Source organism: Hemiscyllium ocellatum, chromosome 44, assembly GCF_020745735.1.
Source record: "Hemiscyllium ocellatum isolate sHemOce1 chromosome 44, sHemOce1.pat.X.cur, whole genome shotgun sequence".
In the NCBI taxonomy this organism is placed as follows: Eukaryota; Metazoa; Chordata; class Chondrichthyes; order Orectolobiformes; family Hemiscylliidae; genus Hemiscyllium; species Hemiscyllium ocellatum.
Genome location: NC_083444.1, coordinates 1,359,374 through 1,386,952, shown reverse-complemented (window position 1 = coordinate 1,386,952; position 27,579 = coordinate 1,359,374). Strand labels below are relative to the sequence as shown.

Below are 27,579 nucleotides of genomic sequence, written 5' to 3'. Positions count from 1 at the left end.
CTGGGTTCAATTCCTGCCTCAGGCGACTGACTGTGTGGAGTTTGCACGTTCTCCCCGTGTCTGCGTGGGTTTCCTCCGGGTGCTCCGGTTTCCTCCCACAGTCCAAAGATGTGCGGGTCAGGTGAATTGACCATGCTAAATTGCCCGTAGTGTTAGGTAAGGGGTAAATGTAGGGGTATGGGTGGGTTGTTCTTCGGCGGGTCGGTGTGGACTTGTTGGGCCGAAGGGCCTGTTTCCACACTGTAAGTAATCTAATCCCACCCTAACCTGCACACTCCTGGGCACTATGGGACAATTTCCCATGGCCAATCCACCCTAACCTGCACATCCCTGGGCACTATGGGACAATTGCCCACGGCCAATCCACCCTAACCTGCAAATCCCTGGACACTATGGGACAATTTCCCATGGCCAATCCACCCTAATCTGAACATCCCTGGACACTATGGGACAATTTCCCATGGCCAATCTACCCTAACCTGCACATCCCTGGGCACTATGGGACAATTTCCCATGGCCAACCCACCCTAACCTGCACATCCCTGGGCACTGTATGGGACAATTTCCCATGGCCAATCCACCCTAACCTACACATCCTTGGGCACTATGGGACAATTTCCCATGGCCAATCCACCCTAACCTGCAAATCCCTGGACACTTTGGGACAATTTCCCATGGCCAATCCACCCTAACCTGCACATCCCTGGGCACTATGGGACAATTTCCCATGGCCAATCCACCCAAACCTGCACATCCCTGGGCACAATGGGACAATTTCCCATCCCTGGGTACGATGTGACAATTTTCCATGGCCAATCCACCCTAACCTGCACATCCCTGGGACCTATGGGACAATTTCCCATGGCCAATCTACCCTAACCTGCACATCCCTCGACACTATGGGACAATTTCCCATGGCCAACCCACCCAGACCTGCACATCCCTGGGCACTATGGGACAATTTCCCATGGCCAACCCACCCTAACCTGCAAATCCCTGGGCACTGTATGGGACAATTTCCCATGGCCAATCCACCCTAACCTTCACATCCCTGGACACTATGGGACAATTCCCCATGGCCAATCCATCCTAACCTGCACATCCCTGGACACTATGGGACAATTCCTCATGGCCAACCCACCCTAACCTGCACATCCCTGGGCACTATGCAACAATTTCCCATGGCCAATCCACCCTAACCTGCACATCCCTGGGCACTATGGGACAATTTCCCATGGCCACTCCACCCTACTCTGCACATCCCTGGGCACTATGGGGCAATTTCCCATGGCCAACCCACCCTAAACTGCACATCACCGGGCACTGTATGGGACAATTTCCCATGGCCAATCTACCCTAACCTGCACATCCCTGGGCACTATGGGACAATTTCCCATGGCCAATCTACCCTAACCTGCACATCCCTCGACACTATGGGACAATTTCCCATGGCCAACCCACCCTTACCTGCACATCCCTGGGCACTATGGGACAATTTCCCATGGCCAACCCACCCTAACCTGCACATCCCTGGGCACTGTATGGGACAATTTCCCATGGCCAATCCACCCTAACCTACACATCCCTGGGCACTATGGGACAATTTCCCATGGCCAATCCACCCTAACCTGCAAATCCCTGGACACTATGGGACAATTTCCCATGGCCAATCCACCCTAACCTGCACATCCCTGGGCACTATGGGACAATTTCCCATGGCCAATCCACCCTAAACTGCACATCCCTGGACACTATGGGACAATTTCCCATGGCCAATCCACCCAAACCTGCACATCCCTGGGCACTATGGGACAATTTCCCATCCCTGGGTACGATGTGACAATTTTCCATGGCCAATCCACCCTAACCTGCACAACCCTGGGTACTATGGGACAATTTCCCATGGCCAATCCACCCAAACCTGCACATCCCTGGGCACTATGGGACAATTTCCCATCCCTGGGTACGATGTGACAATTTTCCATGGCCAATCCACCCTAACCTGCACAACCCTGGGTACTATGGGACAATTTCCTACGGCCAATCCACCCTAACCTGAACATCCCTGGACACTATGGGACAATTTCCCATGGCCAATCCACCCAAACCTGCACATCCCTGGGACCTATGGGACAATTTCCCATGGCCAATCTACCCTAACCTGCACATCCCTCGACACTATGGGACAATTTCCCATGGCCAACCCACCCTTACCTGCACATCCCTGGGCACTATGGGACAATTTCCCATGGCCAACCCACCCTAACCTGCACATCCCTGGGCACTGTATGGGACAATTTCCCATGGCCAATCCACCCTAACCTACACATCCCTGGGCACTATGGGACAATTTCCCATGGCCAATCCACCCAAACCTTCACATCCCTGGACACTATGGGACAATTCCCCATGGCCAATCCATCCTAACCTGCACATCCCTGGACACTATGGGACAATTCCTCATGGCCAACCACCCTAACCTGCACATCCCTGGGCACTATGCAACAATTTCCCATGGCCAATCCACCCTAACCTGCACATCCCTGGGCACTATGGGACAATTTCCCATGGCCACTCCACCCTACCCTGCACATCCCTGGGCACTATAGGGCAATTTCCCATGGCCAACCCACCCTAAACTGCACATCACCGGGCACTGTATGGGACAATTTCCCATGGCCAATCCACCCTAACCTGCACATCCCTGAGCACTATGGGACAATTTCCCATGGCCAACCCACCCTAACCTGCACATCCCTGGACACCATGGGACAATTTCCCATGGCCAATCCACCCTAAACTGCACATCCCTGGACACTATGGGACACTTTCCCATGGCCAATCCACCCTAACCTGCACATCTCTGGTCACTATGGGACAATTTCCCATGGCCAACCCACCCTAACCTGCACAACCCTGGGCAGTATGGGACAATTTCCCATGGCCAATCCATCCTAACCTTCACATCCCTGGACACTATGGGACAATTCCCCATGGCCAATCCATCCTCACCTGCACATCCCTGGACACTATGGGACAATTCCCCATGGCCAATCCACCCTAACCTGAACATCACTGGGCACTATGGGACAATGTCCCATGTGCAATCCACCCTAACCTGAACATCACTGGGCACTATGGGACAATGTCCCATGGCCAATCCACCCTGATCTGCATATCTTTAGTCTGTGGGATGAAACCCACACAGACTCAGGGCAAATATGCCAACTACACACAGACAGTTGTCCCAGTGTGGAATCGAACCCGGCTCCCTGTCTGTGTGAGGCAGCAGTACTAACCATTGAACCACTCTGCCACAAGTTGTGGATGCCCTAGATTAATTACTTGTGGTCACATCTCTTGGTGCTCTAGTTGCCAATTTGAATAAAATCCTCTCTGCGCTTGCAGATGAGAAACCAGACGAGAAGTGGATCCTGTTTGACGGACCTGTGGATACACTCTGGATTGAGAGCATGAACTCTGTCATGGACGACAATAAGGTGCTGACACTGATCAATGGAGAGCGGATATCTATGCCAGAGCAGGTAAGTGTGGCTGCCTCTCTGCTGCCAGTAACGTGATACAGATGCAGAATGCCAGGATTTGCAGTGTCCTCTGTGGGCTGAGGGAAAGTTGTACAGTGATGGTAAAGCCCAGTCTGTGAGCCTTGCTGAATGCAGCAGTGAGGATCCTTTTGCCTGGCTGAAGTTAATTGAGGTGGACAAACAGACAGAGAGCTGACTGGATGATTCAGTGTCCTGGTGCTGAACAGACAAACTCTCAGGAAAGCAAATGTCAGGCAGAATACTTCAACCTGGCTGTTATTTGTTAACTCTTGTTCACAATCTGTTCGGTGTGTTTGTGCGAGTGTGCGAACATGCCTCTGTGTGACTACACATGCCTGTACTGGTTTCTGTGTGCACTCGTTTTACATGTGTCCCTATACCCGTGCATGTGTATATGTGTATACGTGTGTGTCTCTGTATACACAGAAACTGAAACTAAACAAGAGGTAGGACATTCAGCCCACTGGACCTGCTGCACCATTCAATATGATCATAGCCAATCCTCTACCTCTATGCCATTTCCCACTTCCTCCCCATACCCGATGATGCCATTAAAATCTGAAAGTATATCTCTCTCTTTCCTGATATATTCACTGACTTGGTCTTCACAGCCCTCTGTGTTAGAGAATTGCAAAGCTCACTACCCTTTGAATGAAGAACCTTTTCCTGATCTCAGTCCTAAAAGGTCCACCCTGTATTATGAGACTGTGTCCAAGTTCCAGACTTCCCAGCCATGGAAAACATCTTCCCTGCATCTAGTCTGTCCAATCCCATTAGAATTTTAGATATTTCAAACAGATTCCCCCCCTCACCCCCTGTCCAGCATCCTTCTAGGCTGAGCTGCATCAATCTCTCCTTAAAGGACAGTCCTATTATCTCCAGTATCAGTCTAGTAAATCTCCAGTGCACTCTCTCGATGGCGAGTAATTCCTTTCTGAGGTGTGGACACTGAAACTGGATGTAATACGTCAGGTCTGGTCTTACCAAGACAACAAATGGAGGTCCCCGTGTTCTACTGGACTGGACAAATCCAGAAATCACACAATGCCAGATGAGAGTCCAACAAGTTAATTTAAAATCTTTTGAAAGCTTTTGGAGCATATTCCCCTTGTCAAATGAAGTCATTTGAAGAAGGGGCTATGCTCCGAAAGCTTGTGATTTCCAATAAACCTCTTGGACCATAACTTGGTGTGGTGAGCCTTCTGACCATGTGTGACTGCAGTAAACCGTCCACACTTCTGAACTCCAATCCCTGTGCAATGAAAACCCATATCCTAAAGTTCCCACCTCCGTGCTGTACCTGCCTGTTTATCTTCATTGACACAGCGTGATCTGCCTCAGGTCTGCTGCCTTCCCACTTCACGATGGCCACCCACTTGATCACACTTACTCACGCACAGCGTTCTGGGCACTGGATCACCCAAAACCAGGTGCCAGCGAGGTCAGTGTCACCAGTGGGGGTGTGGGGGAGAACAGGGGGCAGGATATCTCATTAAAAAGCCAGCATTGAGCCTGGGAACTTCTGAGCTGTCTGTCTCAGAAGGGAGCGCCCTTACATGGCGACCCACAGTAGAAAAGAAGCCAGCAGTGTTGGTTGACAGCAGGTTTTGGCTTTTGTCCACAGGTTTCACTGCTATTTGAGGTGGAGAATCTGGCCGTGGCTTCCCCTGCCACTGTGTCTCGCTGTGGAATGGTTTACAATGACTACTCGGACCTGGGATGGAAACCATGTGTGGAGTCCTGGCTGAACAAACGAGCAAAGGTATCCTTTAGACTTGAATCTTCAAAGAGCCTTTATAACCAACCAGAAGCTGGTCTGTTTTTCTATATTCTAACCTGTAAGGCCCCTGGGCATCCAGGGTCTGGGTCACAGTAATATAGTTGTCCCATGCTGTGGGTATTTCCTTCTGGAGTAGCTCACATTGTGCTTCCACACTTTTATCCTCAAGTATCTGCTCCCCATCGACTTGGCCCAGTTGTAGCTTAGCTTTCAAAAAATCACACTTTCCCAGTTTATAACTTTCATTCTCTGCCAATCTGTTCCGTAACGATCCTAATCTGAGTTGTGGTCATTGGTTTCAAATGCTTCCCTAAGGATACACATTCTATTCCAAACCTCATTACTGAGGGGCAGCAGGAGTAAAGTGGAGATGACAACTGTCTTTAAGATGCTGCTTTTCAGTCTCTTACCTAACTCTCAAAATGTTTGTTTGCAAAGTGCAACTTGTCTTTCTTTCTATCTCACTGGTTCCAACATGGACTATGACCTTTGGCAATTAATCCTCCCCCTACATCGCCCGCTACTCTCAATGACACTGACTGTCAGTAACGTGGCTCACGCCGTGTACACCCCTCTCAGTGACACTGACTGTCAGTAACGTGGCTCACACCGTGTACAGCCCTCTCAGTGACACTGACTGTCAGTAACGTGGCTCACACCGTGTACACCCCTCTCAGTGACACTGACTGTCAGTAACGTGGTTCACACCGTGTACACCCCTCTCAATGACACTGACTGTCAGTAACGTGGCTCACACCGTGTACACCCCTCTCAGTGACACTGACTGTCAGTAACGTGGTTCACACCGTGTACACCCCTCTCAGTGACACCTACTGTCAGTAACGTGGTTCACACCGTGTACACCCCTCTCAGTGACACCTACTGTCAGTAACGTGGTTCACACCGTGTACACCCCTCTCAGTGACACTGACTGTCGGTAACGTGGTTCACACCGTGTACACCCCTCTCAGTGACACTGACTGTCGGTAACGTGGTTCACACCGTGTACACCCCTCTCAGTGGCACTGACTGTCAGTAATGTGGTTCACACCGTGTACACCCCTCTCAGTGACACTGTCAGTAACGTGGTTCACACCGTGTACACCCCTCTCAGTGACACCTACTGTCAGTAACGTGGTTCACACCGTGTACACCCCTCTCAGTGACACTGACTGTCAGTAACGTGGTTCACACCGTGTACACCCCTCTCAATGACACCTACTGTCAGTAACGTGGTTCACACCGTGTACACCCCTCTCAGTGACACTGACTGTCAGTAACGTGGTTCACACCGTGTACACCCCTCTCAGTGACACTGACTGTCGGTAACGTGGCTCACACCGTGTACACCCCTCTCAGTGACACTGACTGTCAGTAATGTGGTTCACACCGTGTACACCCCTCTCAGTGACACTGACTGTCAGTAACGTGGTTCACACCGTGTACACCCCTCTCAGTGACACTGTCAGTAACGTGGTTCACACCGTGTACACCCCTCTCAGTGACACTGACTGTCAGTAACGTGGCTCACACCGTGTACACCCCTCTCAGTGACACTGACTGTCAGTAACGTGGTTCACACCGTGTACACCCCTCTCAGTGACACTGACTGTCAGTAATGTGGTCCACACCATGTACACCCCTCTCAGTGACACAGTCAGTAACGTGGTTCACACCGTGTACACCCTTCTCAGTGACACTGACTGTCAGTAACGTGGTTCACACCGTGTATATCCCTCTCAGTGACACTGACTGTCAGTAACGTGGCTCACACCGTGTACACCCCTCTCAGTGACACTGACTGTCAGTAACGTGGTTCACACCGTGTACACCCCTCTCAGTGACACTGACTGTCAGTAACGTGGTTCACACCGTGTACACCCTTCTCAGTGACACTGTCAGTAACGTGGCTCTAACCGTATACACTCCTCCTCCAATGAGAAACTGTTTCAAAGTCTCTGGTTTCTGGTCGTGAACCTTTCCATGCTGATTTATACCCGGTTATGGATTCATGTCCACCTACCTGTCGCACTGCACTGAAGCACGCATGATTTAAAATGCTCCACTCTATGTAAGCAGGTGTCTACAGAACTGTAGTGAATGGGAATAGAGTGCGGTGCTGGAAATGCTGAATTGACATTTCAGGAATAAGCCGTTCATCAGGAAAAGGTTGATTCTTCTCCTCTGGGATGCTGCCTGGTTTTCCAGCTCCACACTCTCGACTCTGATCTCCAGCATCTGCCATCCTCAGATTCTCCTCGGAATGGAGTAATGCTCTCATTTCACTGAAGACACAGCAATTCATTAACACATCGTACACAACCGACAGACCGATTCACCTCCTCCTGTGGTCCCATCTCATGCCCCAGCCTTGCAGACTCTTTTGAAAGTAACACAACCCTTCTCAGTTTCTGACAGTGCTGTCCTCTGTACTGTGCTGTGTGAAGGCCTTTCTGTACTTTGCAAAGTTTGACCGAGGTTTTTGCTCTCAATTTGCAGGAGGAACAAGAGCATTTGCAGGAACTGTTTGAGAAAAGTGTTGCGAAGACATTGCGTTTTAAGAAGTCCCAGTGTAAAGAGCTGATTCCAATAGCTGAGCACAGTGGAGTGGTTGCCCTGTGTAACCTCTATGAGACCTTGGCTACAGTGGAGAATGGGGTAATTCAATCGCTGAGTACCACACAACAGCCCAGATTTGTGGAATAATGTGTATCTTGAGCAAGTGTCACATTCCAGTTTGGAGGATGGGTAAAGTTGATGCTCTGAGCTAGTGTCAGCTTTGGGTCACGATGTAGCATTTGTGCTTTGAGGTTGGAAGGTTGTTGTTTGGTCTCCACTCTCGGGGTTTGAGCACAGACACCTTCAGCAACTGATCTAAAGGGTGGACAGTGCTGGGGGAAAGTCACACTGACAGAGGGTCAGTGCTGGGGGAAAGTCACATTGACAGAGGGTCAGTGCTGAGGGAAAGTCACACTGACAGAGGGACAGTGCTGGGGGAAAGTCACACTGACAGAGGGTCAGTGCTGGGGGAAAGTCACAATGACAGAGGGTCAGTGCTGAGGGAAAGTCACACTGACAGAGGGTCAGTGCTGAGGGAAAGTCACACTGTCAGAGGGTCAGTGCTGAGGGAATGTCACACTGACAGAGGGTCAGTGCTGAGGGAAAGTCACACTGTCGGAGGGTCACTGCTGAGGGAGCGCCGCACTGTCGGAGGGTCAGTGCTGAAGGAGTGCCGCACTGTCGGAGGGTCAGTGCTGAGGAAATGCCGCACTGTCGGAGGGTCAGTGCTGAGGAAATGCCGCACTGTCGGAGGGTCAGTGCTGAGGCAGTGGGCACTGTCAGAGGGTTAGTACAGAGGGAGTGCTGCATTGTCAGAGGGTTAGTACAGAGGGAGTGCTGTGTTGTCAGTGGGTTAGTACAGAGGGAGTGCTGTATTGTCAGAGGGTTAGTGCTGAGGGAGTGCTGTGTTGTCAGAGGGTTAGTACAGAGGGAGTGCTGCATTGTCAGAGGGTTAGTACAGAGGGAGTGCTGTGTTGTCAGTGGGTTAGTACAGAGGGAGTGTTGCATTGTCAGAGGGTTAGTACAGAGGGAGTGCTGTGTTGTCAGTGGGTGAGTACAGAGGGAGTGCTGCATTGTCAGAGGGTTAGTACAGAGGGAGTGCTGTGTTGTCAGTGGGTTAGTACAGAGGGAGTGCTGTGTTGTCAGTGGGTTAGTACAGAGGGAGTGCTGCATTGTCAGAGGGTTAGTACAGAGGGAGTGCTGTGTTGTCAGAGGGTTAGTACAGAGGGAGTGCTGCATTGTCAGAGGGTTAGTGCTGAGGGAGTGCTGCATTGTCAGAGGGTTAGTGCTGAGGGAGTGCTGTGTTGTCAGAGGGTTAGTGCTGAGGGAGTGCTGTGTTGTCAGAGGGTTAGTACAGAGGGAGTGCTGCATTGTCAGAGGGTTAGTGCTGAGGGAGTGCTGTGTTGTCAGTGGGTTAGTACAGAGGGAGTGCTGTATTGTCAGAGGGTTAGTGCTGAGGGAGTGCTGTGTTGTCAGAGGGTTAGTACAGAGGGAGTGCTGCATTGTCAGAGGGTTAGTACAGAGGGAGTGCTGTGTTGTCAGTGGGTTAGTACAGAGGGAGTGTTGCATTGTCAGTGGGTTAGTATCGAGGGAGTGCTGCATTGTCAGTGGGTTAGGACAGAGGGAGTGCTGCATTGTCAGAGGGTTAGTACAGAGGGAGTGCTGCATTGTCAGAGGGTTAGTACAGAGGGAGTGCTGCATTGTCAGTGGGTTAGTACAGAGGGAGTGCAACATTGTCAGAGGGTTAGTACAGAGGGAGTGCTGCATTGTCAGAGGGTTAGTGCTGAGGGAGTGCTGCATTGTCAGAGGGTTAGTGCTGAGGGAGTGCTGTGTTGTCAGAGGGTTAGTACAGAGGGAGTGCTGCATTGTCAGAGGGTTAGTACAGAGGGAGTGCTGTGTTGTCAGAGGGTTAGTACAGAGGGAGTGCTGCATTGTCAGAGGGTTAGTGCTGAGGGAGTGCTGCATTGTCAGAGGGTTAGTGCTGAGGGAGTGCTGTGTTGTCAGAGGGTTAGTGCAGATGGAGTGCTGCATTGTCAGAGGGTTAGTACAGAGGAAGTGCTGCATTGTCAGAGGGTTAGTACAGAGGGAGTGGTGCATTGACAGAGGGTTAGTACAGAGGGAGTGCTGCATTGTCAGATGATTCGTGCTGAGGGTGTGCTGCATTAGATTAGATTACTTACAGTGTGGAAACAGGCCCTTCGGCCCAACAAGTCCACACCGACCCACTGAAGCGCAACCCACCCATACATTTACCCATTACCTAACACTGCGGGCAATATAGCATGGCCAATTCACCTGACCCGCACATCTTTGGACTGTGGGAGGAAACCGGAGCACCCGGAGGAAACCCACGCAGACACGGGGAGAATGTGCAAACTCCACACAGTCACTCGCCTGAGGCGGGAACTGAACCCGGATCTCTGGTGCTGTGAGGCAGCAGTGCTAACCACTGTGCCACCGTGCCGCCCCTGCATTGTCAGAGGGTTAGTGCAGAGGGAGTGGTGCATTGTCAGCGGGTTAGTACAGAGGGAGTGCAGCATTGTCAGAGGGCTAGTACAGAGGGAGTGCTGCATTGTCAGAGGGTTAGTACAGAGGGAGTGGTGCATTGTCAGAGGGTTAGTACAGAGGGAGTGGTGCATTGTCAGAGGGTTAGTACAGAGGGAGTGCTGCAGTGTCAGAGGGCTAGTACAGAGGGAGTGCAGCATTGTCAGAGGGTTAGTACAGAGGGAGTGCTGCAGTGTCAGAGGGTTAGTACAGAGGGAGTGCTGCAGTGTCAGAGGGTTAGTGCTGAGGGAGTGCTGCAGTGTCAGAGGGCTAGTACAGAGGGAGTGCTGCATTGTCAGAGGGTTAGTACAGAGGGAGTGCTGTGTTGTCAGAGGGTTAGTACAGAGGGAGTGCTGCAGTGTCAGAGGGTTAGTGCTGAGGGAGTGCTGCATTGTCAGAGGGTTAGTGAAGAGGGCGTGGTGCATTGTCAGAGGGTTAGTACAGAGGGTTAGTGCTGTGTTGTCAGAGGGTTAGTACTAAGGGAGTGCTGCATTGTTAGAGGGTTAGTACAGAGGGAGTGTTGCATTGTCAGAGGGTTAGTACAGAGGGAGTGCTGTGTTGTCAGAGGGTTAGTACAGAGGGAGTGGTGCATTGTCAGAGGGTTAGTACAGAGGGAGTGCAACATTGTCAGAGGGTTAGTACAGAGGGAGTGCGTGTTGTCAGAGGGTTAGTACGGAGGGAGTGCTGCATTGTCAGAGGGTTAGTACAGAGGGAGTGCTGCATTATCAGAGGGTTAGTACAGAGGGAGTGCAGCATTGTCAGAAGGTTAGTACAGAGGGAGTGCAGCATTGTCAGAGGGTTAGCACAGAGGGAGTGCTGCACTGTCAGAGGGTTAGTACAGAGGGAGTGCAGCATTGTCAGAGGGTTAGTACAGAGGGAGTGCAGCATTGTCAGAAGGTTAGTACAGAGGGAGTGGTGCATTGTCAGAGGGTTAGTACAGAGGGAGTGCAGCATTGTCAGAGGGTTAGTACAGAGGGAGTGCAGCATTGTCAGAAGGTTAGTACAGAGGGAGTGCTGCATTGTCAGAGGGTTAGGACAGAGGGAGTGCAGCATTGTCAGAGGGTTAGTGCAGAGGGAGTGCTGCATTGTCAGCGGGTTAGTACAGAGGGAGTGCAGCATTGTCAGAGGGTTAGTACAGAGGGAGTGCTGCATTGTCAGAGGGCTAGTACAGAGGGAGTGCTGCATTGTCAGAGGGTTAGTACAGAGGGAGTGGTGCATTGTCAGAGGGTTAGTACAGAGGGAGTGCTGTGTTGTCAGAGGGTTAGTACAGAGGGAGTGCTGCATTGTCAGAGGGTTAGTGCTGAGGGAGTGCTGCATTGTCAGAGGGTTAGTGCTGAGGGAGTGCTGCATTGTCAGAGGGTTAGTACAGAGGAAGTGCTGCATTGTCAGAGGGTTAGTACAGAGGGAGTGGTGCATTGTCAGAGGGTTAGTACAGAGGGAGTGCTGCATTGTCAGATGATTCGTGTTGAGGGTGTGCTGCATTGTCAGAGGGTTAGTACAGAGGGAGTGCTGCAGTGTCAGAGGGTTAGTACAGAGGGAGTGCTGCATTGTCAGAGGGTTAGTACAGAGGGAGTGCTGTGTTGTCAGAGGGTTAGGACAGAGGGAGTGCTGCATTGTCAGAGGGTTAGTGCAGAGGGAGTGGTGCATTGTCAGCGGGTTAGTACAGAGGGAGTGCAGCATTGTCAGAGGGTTAGTACAGAGGGAGTGCTGCATTGTCAGAGGGCTAGTACAGAGGGAGTGGTGCATTGTCAGAGGGTTAGTACAGAGGGAGTGCTGCAGTGTCAGAGGGTTAGTACAGAGGGAGTGCTGCAGTGTCAGAGGGCTAGTACAGAGGGAGTGCAGCATTGTCAGAGGGTTAGTACAGAGGGAGTGCTGCAGTGTCAGAGGGTTAGTGCTGAGGGAGTGCTGCAGTGTCAGAGGGTTAGTGAAGAGGGCGTGGTGCATTGTCAGAGGGTTAGTACAGAGGGTTAGTGCTGTGTTGTCAGAGGGTTAGTACTAAGGGAGTGCTGCATTGTTAGAGGGTTAGTACAGAGGGAGTGTTGCATTGTCAGAGGGTTAGTACAGAGGGAGTGGTGCATTGTCAGAGGGTTAGTACAGAGGGAGTGCAACATTGTCAGAGGGTTAGTACAGAGGGAGTGCGTGTTGTCAGAGGGTTAGTACGGAGGGAGTGCTGCATTGTCAGAGGGTTAGTACAGAGGGAGTGCTGCATTGTCAGAGGGTTAGTACAGAGGGAGTGCTGCATTGTCAGAAGGTTAGTACAGAGGGAGTGCAGCATTGTCAGAGGGTTAGCACAGAGGGAGTGCTGCACTGTCAGAGGGTTAGTGCAGAGGGAGTGCAGCATTGTCAGAAGGTTAGTACAGAGGGAGTGCTGCATTGTCAGAGGATTAGTACAGAGGGAGTGCAGCATTGTCAGAGGGTTAGTGCAGAGGGAGTGCAGCATTGTCAGAAGGTTAGTACAGAGGGAGTGCTGCATTGTCAGAGGATTAGTACAGAGGGAGTGCAGCATTGTCAGAGGGTTAGTACAGAGGGAGTGCAGCATTGTCAGAAGGTTAGTACAGAGGGAGTGCAGCATTGTCAGAAGGTTAGCACAGAGGGAGTGGTGCATTGTCAGAGGGTTAGTACAGAGGGAGTGCAACATTGTCAGAGGGTTAGTACAGAGGGAGTGCGTGTTGTCAGAAGGTTAGTACAGAGGGAGTGCAGCATTGTCAGAAGGTTAGTACAGAGGGAGTGCTGCATTGTCAGAGGGTTAGCACAGAGGGAGTGCAGCATTGTCAGATGATTCGTGCTGAGGGAGTGCTGTGTTGTCAGAGGATTAGTACAGAGGAGTGCTGTGTTTTCAGATGATTCGTGCTGACCTACTGCTACATTATCAGAGGCTCCTTTTAAAGATTTCTCCTGCAGTGGGCATCTACTCATTTTAAGCAATGCTCCTTCTAGGTGAACCCCGCTGATCCTGATAACTACCTGCACATGATCGGGATGTTCTTTGTATTCAGTCTGATCTGGTCTGTGTGTGCAGCTGTGGATGAGGAAGGAAGGAAGAAGATGGACAACTTTTTGAGAGAGATGGATGGCAGCTTCCCGAGCAAGGTGAGGTATTTCCTCAGATGGAATGTGAACCGGGAAGTATTTGCCAGTAGGTTTACAGAGAGTGAAAGATGTGTTACTACGGGAGCAATGATATGGATATGGGTTCGAGCAGCACTGGCCTTGAGTTTGAGTGTATGGGGTAATAGATTTATACCAAAATTGAGAGAGTGGTGCCACAAAAGCACAGCCGCTCAGGCAGCATCCGAGGAGCAGGAGAATCGACATTTTCCAGATGAAGTATTTATGACCAAAACGTTGATTCTCCTGCTCCTCAGATGCTGCCTGACCTGCTGTGATTTTCCAGCACCACACTCTCGACTCTGCTCTCCGGCATCTGCAGTCCTCACTTTCTCCTATTGGACTTATACCAGAGAAGACGGAACTTGCAGGATTATCAGGAAACAGCAAGTGAGTGAGAATATCTGGGTCTTTCAGACAGCTACCACAGAAGCGATGGTGGAAAGGTGATGTAAGAGTTTCTGAGTCTGGAAAAAGTTTCTTTTTGGGAACAGGCACTGGCACATCAAGGGACACCAAGTTGATTTTACCATTTCAGGCAACTATTCACAACCATGCTATAGTTAGAGCACAGAAGAAAGCCATTTGGCCTGTCACTCCTGTGCTGTACCTCTGTAGGAGTCACGCACCCGCCTTCTCCCCGGGTCCTGCAAATATGTCTCCTCCCTCTTTAGATAATGATCCCATTCTCTGCTGAATTCTGCAGTGACCCCACTGTCAGGGAGTCCGATCCAGATGGTGACCACTCAATATTTCAGAACATTGCTTCAGGTAATCAGACTTGCTTGCTCAGCGAAAGCTCCCCATTCAGTGCATAGGTGTGCACCTAAGGTGAGCTCTGTAACTCTCCTAAGCTCAGGAATCTGCTGTCATGGTCTGGTGGCCTTGGCCTGGCACAGGATCTTTAGCTGGGATGCTGGAGGAAGCCCTGGTGACTTGTTTCGGGCCTGGGTGCATTGCTGCTGTTTGGAAAGTGGCAGCTGGAAAAGGTGGGACAAGGCTGACACAAATGTGACTATTTGCAATGTGTAACATGTGGCCAGAAAACGATGAGGGGATTGTCACCTCCAGAGTAAACCCCTCCCCTCGCCGAGAAAACCCTGCAGAGTGATGAAACGATTAAAAAAAAGCCAGGCCAGCTTTACATTTGAAATGCTGGGGAGTCCTTTCTGTTTTCCTTTAGGCACACAGAGTCGTGAGCTGGATTCGGGGTCAACTGCCTCAACCCCAGAACAAGGCCAGGACAGACTGCAAGAGAGGGTGGCCTTAGGTTGCAGGAGGATTAGGACAGGCTGCTCACTGGCAGATGGAATTTAATCCAGAAAAGTAGGAGGTGACGCACTTGGGCAGGACAAATAAGGCCAATAATAAATCAGACCCTGGGAAGCACTGAGGATTAGCAGGACCTCGGTGTGCATGTACACTGGTCCCTTAGGTAAAGTCATTACAAGGATGTCTGGATACTCATCCTTATAATCCAAGGTATAGAGTTTAAGAGCAGACAGCTGGAATATGTGCAGTTCTGGAATCCACATTCTGAAAGCGGTATGATTTCACTGGGTGGGTGCAGAGGAGATTTACCAGGACATTGCCCTGGATGGATAGTTTCAGTTATGAAGAGAGATCAGACAGAATGGGGTCATTTTCCCTGGAGCAGAGGAGACTGAAGCAGTGGGGGAGGGGGTTCCTGATTAAGAAATATCAAACTAGGAAGGGCATAGACAGAAAGAGGCATTTCCCCTTGCTGGAGGGATCAAGCACCGGGGGTATACATTTCAGGGAAGGGGCAAGGCATTCACAGGAGATGGGTGGAAGATTAATTACATCCAGAATGTGAAGAATATGTAGAACAGACTGCCCTGTGAGGATACTGAGGCAGAAACCCTCATCAGAGTGAAGAAGGCTTTACACGTGCAGTTGCAATGCCAAAGCGAAAACGCAATGGGCCAGGAGCCGGGAAATGGGATTGGAATAGTGAGGCGGTTGTTTTTGACCAGCACAGACTGGATGAGCTGAAGGGCTGTACGAGTGAGAACAATGCAGCAGGCAGCTGAAGCGATCGGGGTGAAGCAGAGGCAGACCTGCAGTATGAGATACTTCAGCCAGTCAGCTCAGAGGCAGATCAGTATTGAATTGTGTCACCTCGATGTCGTGTAGCTAGATGGCTGCTGTCTGAATGTTTTCCTGATGGCTTTGCTTTCCTTGTCCAGGAAACTGTCTATGAATATTACGTAGACCCAAAAACCAAGGTGTGGACCTCCTTTGAGGAAAAGCTGACAAAGTCCTGGCGATATCCGAGCAAGTAGGCAATGCTTTCAGTGGCTTTTCAATAAGTAGGTCAAAGATCAAGGGGTTTGCATTTGTATCTTGTGAATGGTTTGGTCTCTAGTTAATCACTGTGAAGTGCACTCACACTCTAGCCATTGAGATCATTGCCCCAGCTATTTTGCACACAGCACGATCCCCCCGACAATGGCAATGATCTTCTTTGGCCTGGTTGAGAAGTGCATATTGTAAGATCCTCGTGACAGTGCCATAAGAATGTCCAGATGACGCAGTTTCATCATATCAGATGAAAGATGAATATTCGCTCCAGGACACCCCTGTTCTTCTTTGGAATGGGTGTCAGTGAGGATCAGAAAGGGCTTTGGTTTAATGGGTGATCCCCTTCAACAATGCTGCACACCCTCAGTGCTGAGAGGGTCAGCCTGGATGTGGAGCTCCAGTCTCCAGAGTGAGACTGTCTCTCTGGGTGTTGGAGAAATAGGCAATGATTCATGCCCCAGTAAATGTGAATGGAGTGTGAGGATGTTTCTCAGTGTTTCTGTGTGATGTTTTGCATCCCTGCAGCATGCCCTTTTATAAAATCATCGTGCCCACCGTGGATACAGTGCGATACAACTTTCTGGTGAGCAGCCTGGTGGCTAACCAGTGTCCAGTGCTGCTTGTGGGCCCAGTCGGGACAGGGAAGACCTCTGTTGGTCAGAATGCACTCCAGAGCCTTGACCCCATGAAATGGTCGATACTGACTGTGAACATGTCTGCTCAGGTAGGACAGCCTAAACACTAATAGGATTCATGCTTCCTTTATAAGCTTGTGGAGACCGTGGTAGCCTGCAGTGTGGTTTCCACAGCCTTGTCTGCTGACGGATAAACTGTGGATAACAAGGGGATGTATGCCCTTTGGGCTGGGAGGGCGCAGTGAGTTGGGTACAGGAGTTGGGATGTCATGTTGCAGCTGGACAGGACATTGGATTGGCCACTTCTGGAATATTGCGTGCAATTCTGGTGGCCCTGCTAGAGGAAAGATGTTGTGAAACTCAAAAGGGTACAGGAAAGATTTACCAGGATGGTGCCAGGGTTGGAGGGTTTGAACTGTAGGGAGAGGCTGAACAGTCTGGGACGGTCTTCCCTGGAGCATCAGAGGCTGAGGGGTGACCTTACAGAGGTTTATAAACTCACGAGGGGCATGAATAGGGTAAATAGACAAGGTCTGTTCCCTGGGGTGGCAAAGTTCAAGTCCAAAGGTCATCCAGCACAGAGACAGACTCCTTGGTCCAAACTGATCCATGCCGATGAAAATGTCCATCTATGCTAACCCCATTTCCCTGCACTAGGCCTGTAACCTTCTAATCCTTGCCTATCCATGTATTTGTCCAAATGCCTTTTAAATGTTGTTAGTGTACCGACCTCAACCACATCCACTGGCAGCTCATTCCATATGCATACCACCTCTGGGTAAAAAAAAGTTGCCCCTCAGGTTCCCTTTTATTCTTTCCCCTCTAACTTTAAACTGATGCCCTCTAGTCCTCGATCCCCCAATCCTGGGAAAGAGACTGAGTGCATTTCACATATCCATGCCTCGCATGATCTTATACACTTCTAGAAGATCCCCCCTCAGTCTCCTACGCTCTTCAGAAAAAAGTCCGACCTCTCCCTATAACTCAGACCGTTGAGTCCTGGCAACATCCTTGTAAATTTCTCCTGTACTCTTTCCAGTTTAATAACATCCTTCCCATAGCAGGTGGCCAAAACTGAACACAATACTCCAGTGCAGCCTCAACAATGTCCTGTACAACTGCAACATAACTTCCCAACTTCTATACTCAGTGCCCTGCCTGATGAAGGCCAGTGTGCCAAAAGCCTTCTTCACTGCCCTGTCTACCTGGGACTCTACTCTCAGAGAACCATGTACCTGAACTCCAAGGTCCCTCTGTTCCACTACACTCCTTAAGGCCCTACCATCCACCATGAAACCCCTGCCTTGATTTGACTTTCCAAAGTGCAAAACCTCACACTTATCTATATTAAACCCCATTTGCTACTTCTCGGCTACTTCCCCAGCTGATCAATGTCTGCTGCAATCTCTGATAACCTTCCTCACTGTCCACGATCCCGCCTACTTTAATGTCATCTGCAAACTTACCAATCATGCTTTATACATTCTCATCCACATCATTGATAACAAACAGCAATGGCCCCAGCACCGACCCCTGAGGCACTCCACTAGACACAGCCCTCCAGCCCAACAAGCATCCTTCCACCATTACCCTCTGCTTCCTACCACCAAGCCAATAGTGTATCTAATCGGTTTAGGGTGAGAGGGGAAAGATATAAAAGAGACCTAAGGGGCAACTTTTTCACACAGAGGGTGGTACGTGTATGGAATGAGCTGCCAGAGGATGTGGGGGAGGCTGGTACAATTACAGCATTTGAAAGGCATTTAGATGGGTACAAGAATGGGAAAGGGTTAAGAGGAATATGGGCAAAATGCTGGCAAGTGGGACTCAATTAGATTAGTTTCCCGACACTATGGAAACAGGCCCTTCGGCCCAACAAGTCCACACCAACCCTCCGAAGAGTAACCCACCCAGACCCATTCCCCGAATGCACCTGTGGCCTGTACACCTGACCTGCACATCTTTGGACTGTGGGAAGAAAAACGGGAGCACCCAGAAGACACCCACACAGACTCGGGGAGAATTTGCAAACTGCACACAGACAGTCCCCCGAGGCTGGACTCAAACCTGGGTCCCTGGCGTTGTGAGGCAGCAGTGCTAACCATTGAGCCACCGTGCCATCCTAGATTAATTTAGGACATCTGGTCAGCATGGACGAATTGGACCGAAGAGTCTGTTTCTGTGCTGTATATCTCTATGACTCTATGACATTGATTTCCCAACTAAAACAGAAATTGCTGGAAAAGATCTATCCAATCTGCTGAGCTTCTCCAGCAATTTCTGGTTTTGTTTCTGGTTTCTAGCATCCGCAGCTGTTTCAGTTTTTACATTGATTTCCCAGTTTGCTTTGATTCTTACAGAGTGGGATTACCCAGATTGGTGTTTGATGGCCATCAACTCAGATTTAATGACCCAAGTGGCCTCTTTCTGTGATGTACTGTTTAATGATTGTACACCTTGATGTGGAGGTGCAGGTGTTGAACTGCGGTGACAAAGTCAGAAGTCACATGACACCAGGTTATCGTCCAAAAGGTTTATTCGAAATCGCGAGCTGTCAGAGCACTGCTCCTCCATCAGGTGAAGTGGAGGGATGTGCACAGTGTTACAACATGATGCACTCTTTGTTAATAAAACCAAACACCCAGAAAAGCTCACCTCGCCTCGTAATCTGTGCAAGTATGAGTGACAGAGAACTCCCAACTTTCACTGTTTCAAGAAAATAATATCAACTTATTCCTTAACTCTAAAAGTGAACATTAAACAACAGCTATTTACAAATGTAAGCCCCCTTTCTCTTTACTGCTTAATATCTGCCAACTCTATAACAACATGCTGTTCCTATAAAAACCTATATTAAAACTTCATTTCAAAACCACACAGCAACTGTCCAGTCCGGTCTTACCCCTCCTCCTTTCAGCTGAAGATCTCCCTGGGCCGTCTTCTGTCGTTTACTGCAGCGATGTTGCATATGAAAAAGGGACCTTTGGGGATCCAAGATGGCGGTGACCCAGCAAGTCTGAGTCTACAGTGCTCCTCCCAAGACTTGAGCAAAGTGGGTCACCCAACCCCACCACACTCACCAAATCATTCAAAATAGCTGTTTAATTTATTTAGTTGCTTAGTATTAAATTTAAACAATTTAATCCTCGGTAAAAATGACTAAAGGGAAGGGAGCCCGCAGCTCTCAGCAAGCAGGAACCCCTCCCCCACCCTCTCCAGCTGCAGCAGAGGCGTCCACAGCCGCCCCGGGGCATTTACCTACAGTGGCAAGCCTTATGGGAATCATCTCCAAACTGGATGCGAAGATCAACGCTTTTATTGAAGAATCCCGAAGTCGATGGGACTCACTCTCGGCTGCGCTGCAAATGCACGACTGAGACATTAAGGAAATCGAGCGTCGAGTCGGAGGGGTGGAGCTAAAGGCCGTGACCTCCGAAACTACAGCACAATCGGCCGTGGATCGGGTCCGGACCTTAGAGAATCACATCGATGACCTCAAGAATCGAGGTCGTTGAAAAAATATTCGTTTGCTGGGCCTTACTGAACAGGAAGAGGAAGGCCAGCTTATAGCGTTCCTTGAACAGTGGCTTTCACAGCTGATAAATCTGGAGGCCGGATCAGGCCAGGTAAGGGTGGAATGGACCTACCGGGTCGCAGTGCGTGGGCCCGGCTCGAACCAGCGTCCCCGCCTGGTCCTGTTCCGGCTGCAGAGCTATAAGGAGAGGCAGATACTCCTCAGAGCCTCTAGAAATCTTGGAAAAGATTCCCAAGCCATGATCTATAAAGGATCCAAGATCATGTTATTCCAGGACTTTTCCCCAGCTCTGGTCCGAAAGAGAAAGGCATTCGATGAGGCAAAGAAGTGTTTAAGGGACTTAAATATTCAGTACTCCTGACGCTACCCAGCGACGCTACGCTTTAACCATGAAGGATCCGTGTATAACTTCGGATCACCGGAAAAGGCTAAGGAATTTTTGGACTCTCTTAGATAAATTGTAAGAGATAGTGGATGTTGGTTTGCCTTCCCCCCAACTCCGGTTTATATCCCCCCTTTTTTTTAACCTTATTGTTTAATATTATCTTGGGGGGTGGGGAGAGGGATTTATTTATTTGTTCTCTACTTAACGATTTTCTCCCCCCCCTTGGTTTTTTTTATTATTCTATATATATATATATATAAACCGGGGAGTCTAGTTAATGTTGGTGGGGGGAGGTGGTTACCTTATTCTATTTTACCTCTGTCTCTAGGAGCGGGGTTGTTTTCCCTTGTTATTTTGTATTATTATATTTAATTATTACTTGTTGAGGTTGTAATTTTATAGTTATATGTTTATACATGGTATTAACATTACCAAATATATCCAGGTGTTGGTGTGGGTGGGGGAGTGGGGATAGGGTGCTCATTGATAACTCTAGCTCTGTAATATATTTGAATTCTCCTCATCCTATTGAGGAGCGCCTGTTGCAAGGGTGGGGCACTGGTTGGGAGAGGATACGATGGACCTTTGGAAAGGAAGTGATATCCCCTGGGAACAAGGGGGAAAATCTCCATTTTAAATACGTTTTATATCTTTTTATTATTTAGAAATAGTTTTTTATTATACTGTTATGAGTGTATTAGAGAGCGTTTATTTTTGTGAATTTTATATGCTCTATGCTCGGGATGTTCTGTATAGGGTTTCCCCTCCCGAGGGGTCTCGGATTTGCCCGGACAATTATGGTTGACCAGTCGGTTAAGTGGTGCACCTGGAATGTCAAGGGGAGTAATTCGCCAGTCAAAAGGAAGAAAATATGATCAAATCTCAAGAAAGAAAAGGTCTATATAGCTCTCCTACAGGAAACACGCCTGTTGGATAAAGAAAACTTGAAATTACGACAGGGTGGATTTGATCAGGCCTTTTTTTCTTCTTTTAGCTCAAAAAGCAGGGGAGTTGTTATTCTTATTCGGAAGAATTTCCCTATCAATATTCTAAATCAGATAAAAGACAAATCTGGACGCTATATTCTGATTAAAGCCCTTTATAAATGGAGAGGAATATGGGATTTTAAATTTGTACTGCCCCCCCGGCACACCCCTTTAAATTTATAACGGAAGCCTTCTCAAAATTGATGGCTCTTGGTGCCCGTCATACAATTATAGGGTGAGACTTTAATTGTATTATGGATCCAGAAATAGATAGGAGTCCCAAGAGTACTGCAGGAGTATCTCCCAGATCTAGACAATTGGTGGATCTGAACAAAAAATTAGGATTAGTAAATGTATGGAGATGTCTTCATCCACAGGGCAGAGATTTTTCTTTTTACTCTAATCCACATAAATGTCATACCAGAATTGATATGATTTCTCCCCCCTCGATTTTTAAAAATTCCATATCATCCTGTAAGATGGTAGTATAGCAATTTCCAACCACGCTGCTGTATATATGGAAATCATGGAGAGGAACAAGGGCACATCCCCTCGGCATTGGCCTATGGACCCCTTCCTGATGAAAGATAGTAAATTTGTAAAGTACTTCTCTCAAGAATTTAAAACTTTTAGAAATTAATTTAGGTACGGCTAGCAACCCATCAATGATGTGGGAGACCATCAAAGCTTACGCACGAAGTCTGATCATCTCCTACTCAGTGTACCAGAAAAAATTAAAGGGAGAACAATAGCATCTGCTCGAAGCTCGCTTAAAAGCAGCTGAAACAGCATACGCTGATAGACCTGAAAATGTGTTGCTGGAAAAGTGCAGCAGGTCAGGCAGCATCCAAGGAACAGGAGAGTTGACGTTTCGGGCTTGAGCCCTTCTTCAGGAATGAGGAAAGTGTGTCCAGCAGGCTAAGATAAAAGGTAGGGAGGAGTATCTTAGCCTGCTGGACACACTCTCCTCATTCCTGAAGAAGGGCTCATGCCCGAAATGTCCACCCTCCTGTTCCTTGGATGCTGCCTGACCTGCTGCGCTTTTCCAGCAACACATTTTCAGCTCTGATCTCTAGCATCTGCAGTCCTCACTTTCTCCTACGCTGATAGACCTTCTATTACCAAATTGCAAAGGATTATGGCCCTTAGGGCAGCTCTAAACACCACGCTTACCCACACAGCTAAGAGGGAAATATTATTTGCAAAACAAAGGTTATATGAATTTGGCGACAAACCGGGTAGATACATAGCATTTCTTGCAAAGCAAAAAAAGGTCTCTCAAACTATCACGTCTATCAAGGAAAGTACGGGTATTTTGACTCATGACCATAAAAGGATTAATGCAATCTTTAGAAAATTTTATTCTGATTTATATAAATCGCAGGATTGTGAAGACAGGACTAGGAGGATGCAATCATTTTTTAAAAATTTGACCTTTCCGGACCTAACTCCGGAACAGGTATCGGTCTTAAATGCTCCCTAACAGTCCAAGAAATACTTGACGCAATCAGGCAACTTCAGAGTGGTAAGGCACCGGGCCCAGATGGTTTTCAAGCTGAATTCTATAAAGAATTTACAGGAATATTGGCTGGTCCACTTCCTGAAGAAGGGCTCGTGCCCGAAACGTCGATTCTCCTGCTGTTTGGATGCTGCCTGACCTGCTGCGCTTTTCCAGCACCACGTTTTCAGCTCTGGTCCACTTATGGACATGTATAACTACGCATACAGTCAGGGCTGTCTCCCGCCTTCGCTGAAAGAGGCAAATCTCTCTCTTATCCTTAATAAAGGAAAGGACCCAGAAGATTGTGTGTCATTCAGACCAATATCCTTGCTAAATGTAGATTTCAAAATCCTTTCTAAAACGTTAGCATTGAGATTAGAAAGGATATTGCCACATATCATAAAGGAGGATCAGACGGGGTTTATTAAGGGCTGTAGATCATCCAATAATATTAGAAGGGTTTTGAATGTGATTCAAGCCTGCCATCAGGGAAAGATACCTGGAGTAGTAGTCTCATTAGATGCGGAAAAGGCATTCGATAGGGTTGAATGGTCATATTTGTTTTACACATTAGAAAGGTTTGGCGTTGGAAAGGTGTTCACCAAATGGGTCTCAACATTGTATAGTGATCCCAAAGCAGTTGTGGTTACCAATGGACTAGGCTCGGATAGCTTCAGTGTGGATAGGGGCTGCCGTCAGGGATGTCCTCTCTCGCCATTGTTATTTATGTTAATAATTGAACCACTAGCAGAAGCCATACAGGCTGATCCTAATATAACGGCCCTGAGGATTGGTACAGGTAAACACAAAATTACCCTGTATGCAGATAATTCTTCTATTCGTCAGTAATCCCCTGATGTCCGTACCTCGCTTAATCCAAGTCATTAATACATTTAGCGCATTCTCAGGCTATAAAATTAATTTCTCAAAATCAGAGGCTATGCCAATGGGTGGCCTCGCTATGATACCCCACTTAGTGGACGGATCCCACGTTCCCTTTCGGTGGTCCCTGGAGGGTTTCTTATATTTAGGCATTTTTATTACCCCAGTATTTGGTCAGTTATACAAGGCTAACTTTGTGCAATTACTGGGAAGGATAAGGCAGGACCTCCAGCGATGGGGAGACTTTCCAATTTCCTGGCTGGGTAGAATAGCACTAATTAAAATGAATGTCCTGCCCCAATCTCCTATACCCTATGGGAATGCTTCCGGTGATGCTGCCGAGGCTGGCACTACGTAAATTATATGGCTGGCTGGGTTCCTTTATCTGGAATCATAGACGGCCCCTCATTAAGCTGAAGAAGCTACAGCTTCCACAGGCAAAGGGAGGATTGGATTTCCCAGATTTTAGGAAATATCAGTTAAGTTCCCTATTAAGTTACATAGCTGATTGGGTCTTGTCTGACCCGCAATCAATCTGGCTGGGCATCGAGGCCTCTCAAGTAAAATACCCACTTCTTAACCTTTTATTTTCAGACAAGAGGAAAATCATCACGGATCATTGTAAAAACCCTCTAATACTAAACACAATTAAAGCTTGGAATATAATACGGCAAAATGAGGGCAACTCACATAAAACATCCCCCTATGCTCCGATAGTGGGAGCATGGGGATTTCAACCGGGGTTTACAGATGGAGATCCAGGGTATCTCATGATTAGGGGATCTATTTTAAGATGGGGTCCTGATGTCTTTTGAACAGCTGCGTCAGAAATTCGGATTACCTAATGGAGACCTCTTTCGATACTTCCAAATTCGAGATTATATACAGAAGACTACATTATTAGATAGTCTTTATAAATCAGATAGAGAATGTAGAGTACTACGACCAGTGGAGGTATCCTCCGTTAGTACTATTTATCATTTACTACATGATGAAGTATCGGGAGATATGGATAATCTGCTTAAAACATGGGATCAGGATTTGGGACTAGAAATCTCTATAGAAACATGGAATGACATTTGGGAAAACGCCAGAAGAATCACCATCTGTAACAGAACTCAGGCTATGCAGCTGAAGATACTTCATAGGGCCCATATAGCACCGGATCGATTGGCAAAATTTAAGGTAGGAGCATCTCCAATGTGTCCCAAATGTAAAACAGAGGTGGGCACTCTTGTACATTGCCTATGGACCTGTCATAAGATCCGTAGATACTGGACTAATGTAGCAGGAACCCTGACAGAAATCTTAGGGACGGAAATTAAAGTGGACCCTGGATCTCTCCTTTTGGGCTTTTCGAACTTACCCTCCCTGGATATGCATGGGAAAAGATTATTTTCTTTTCTCTTTCTGAGCAAGGAAAAATATTTTGGTAAACTGGATGGCTGAGGGCCCCCCTGGACTTTCAAATTGGCACAGATTAATGATGGAATGTATTCCCCTTGACTTCCTTACAAATATGGTGCACCAAAAGACCGAATTATTTCATAAAATATGGCAGCCCTTCTTGAATTATATAAATACAGATATTTCGGCCATCCTAACAAGGGCTTTTATTTAATTGAGATTCCGAACCTGGCTGGTCCAGGGCCCCTTGGGAGAGGAATCCCACACAAATACGGGTTTTGTTACATTTGATGCTAACACATTCCGAGCATGTATCTCACTATCCAATTTCTGTGTTATCCGTTGTTTTTTTTTCTTTCTCTTATTTTAATAATGTAAGAAACTTATTTATACACTCTGGTTAGTTGTAGGTTAGATTAGTAGTTAGTTGAGTTTTGTTTTTTTTCTTTCTCGGTATTTTTCTTTTAAATTTTGGTTATTATTTATTTAAGATTTAATTGTATATCAATGTTTGTACTTGAGAGTTTTGTTTATTTTTGTTAACTTGTAAAAATGTTAAATTTCTAATAAAAATATCTATAAAAAAAGAAAAAGAGACCTTTGATTGAGAGGGTTTTGGAGGGTAGTCTCTCTCAATGGCAATTTACTCTCTCTGTCTGACTTTCAAAATGCCTGCTTCTTTGTCCCCCTAACATTAGATCGTCTGATTGGTTCAAGGTTGGCAAAAACAATATATTCAAATTTGATTGGGATTAAGTATCCTGGGGCATAATTTAAACCTATTGGTTAAATTTGAATTGTTGTCAAAATAGCAACCTAAATTCAGGTATTTATTTCACAGCCAAATGTTACCTATTTTCAATTTTCCAGTTCACTCCAAGACTGCTAGCTAGTCTTATGACAGGTGCTTGTAAGCTCTCAGTGCAAGACAACATTCACTCTCTCTTAAAGGTACAGTACACACCTTCAACTTCATCACACCTTTATATGAACAGAACTTATAGGCGGAGAGATCATTGCAAGATAATTCCAGGTAAGTATGAGTATCAACCGATACTATTACTGGAGTGTCAGTGGACTGAATCAAGAGTGTCAGATGGTGTGAGTAAAGTGTCAACTTTACTTTGACTTTGTCTCTAGCATCATCTTATTTTTGAATATTTGTAATTATCTCCCTGCCTCAATTAATCGGATCACAGGTCATCCCTTCACTTGCAATTCAGCTGTTGAGTCCTTACTCACACAGCCTGACACTCCAGTCCCCTGCAAACACCTATTCTTCAGTCTATCGACACTCCACTCGCACCATCCGTATGTACTTACCTGGAATTACCTTGCAACGATCTCTCTGCCTATAAATTCTGTTCCTGTGCACTTCCCTCCACTTCACCTGACCAAGGAACAGCACTGGGAAAGCTTGTGATTTTCACTAAACCTGTTGGACTATAACCTGGTGTCGTGAAACTTGTCCCAATGATTGTACAATTCTAGTAAGGCTTGTCATTTTAAGAACTTTACATTTCAGAGTTTTCACACCCGACACCTGGGATGAAATCTTGTAAGTGGGAGCTAGGTTCTCCTCTCCTCCTCTGTGGTTATGAGTTGCCTAGTTTCAGCTGGGAATCAGTCTGAGTTTGCCATCTAATTTCTCCCTTTGGAAAGGTGACAAGGCTAGTAGCAGCAAGCCTGAAGAAAGAATCACACTGCTGCTTCCGGTTTCATACTGCAATGAATTCCTTAGCTTTGACAGAAAGGAGCTGCATTTGCGGAGGTGGGAGGGATGTACCAGGGAGTATTTTTTACATTGCTGGGCTGGGTTTTCTCTCAGAGTTTTGTTTCTGGCCATCCCGGGAGATGCCTCACACAGGGTTGTGTCGGATCAGAGAGAGGTGCAGGGTAGTATGTCTCTGACTGTGATGCTCCTGTCATCATGGAGTGTGAGGCAAGGCTGGTGGCTGCATTTGGATGTTTTCTGGCCTTGGGCTGTAGGAGTGCTGAGTATTACTGATTAAAATGGGGAGGGGGTTGCAGTCACTTGGTCATGTGCCTCACAAGCTCAATGCTGAGAATCAAAACCTTTAGCTCCATATGAAGAAATCCACTGGTTTCTGACTTTCCTCATTCACAGACCACATCTAAAAATGTCCAGGATGTTATCGAGAGCCGTGTGGAGAAGAGGACGAAGGGAGTATATGTTCCAGTCGGTGGGAAGAAGCTCATCACCTTCATGGATGACCTGAACATGCCAGCCAAAGATACATTTGGTTCCCAGCCACCACTGGAGCTTCTCCGCCTGTGGATAGATTACGGCTTTTGGTACGATCGAGCCAAACAGACTGTGAAACACATAAAGGTATTTGCAGTTT

At 47.8% G+C, this 27,579-nt stretch overlaps 1 protein-coding gene across 1 annotated transcript in view; it reads left to right on the top strand.

Moving 5' to 3' along the window:
* Positions 1-27,579, top strand: part of dnah2 (dynein, axonemal, heavy chain 2) — a 288,980-nt gene that overhangs the window by 158,531 nt on the left and 102,870 nt on the right. Inside the window, exons 41-47 of the mRNA XM_060854787.1 lie at positions 3,409-3,545; positions 5,191-5,328; positions 7,846-8,004; positions 13,387-13,539; positions 15,768-15,859; positions 16,408-16,606; positions 27,342-27,566. Of these exons, the coding sequence (XP_060710770.1) occupies positions 3,409-3,545; positions 5,191-5,328; positions 7,846-8,004; positions 13,387-13,539; positions 15,768-15,859; positions 16,408-16,606; positions 27,342-27,566 (1,103 nt within the window). The remainder of the gene's footprint in view (positions 1-3,408; positions 3,546-5,190; positions 5,329-7,845; positions 8,005-13,386; positions 13,540-15,767; positions 15,860-16,407; positions 16,607-27,341; positions 27,567-27,579) is intronic.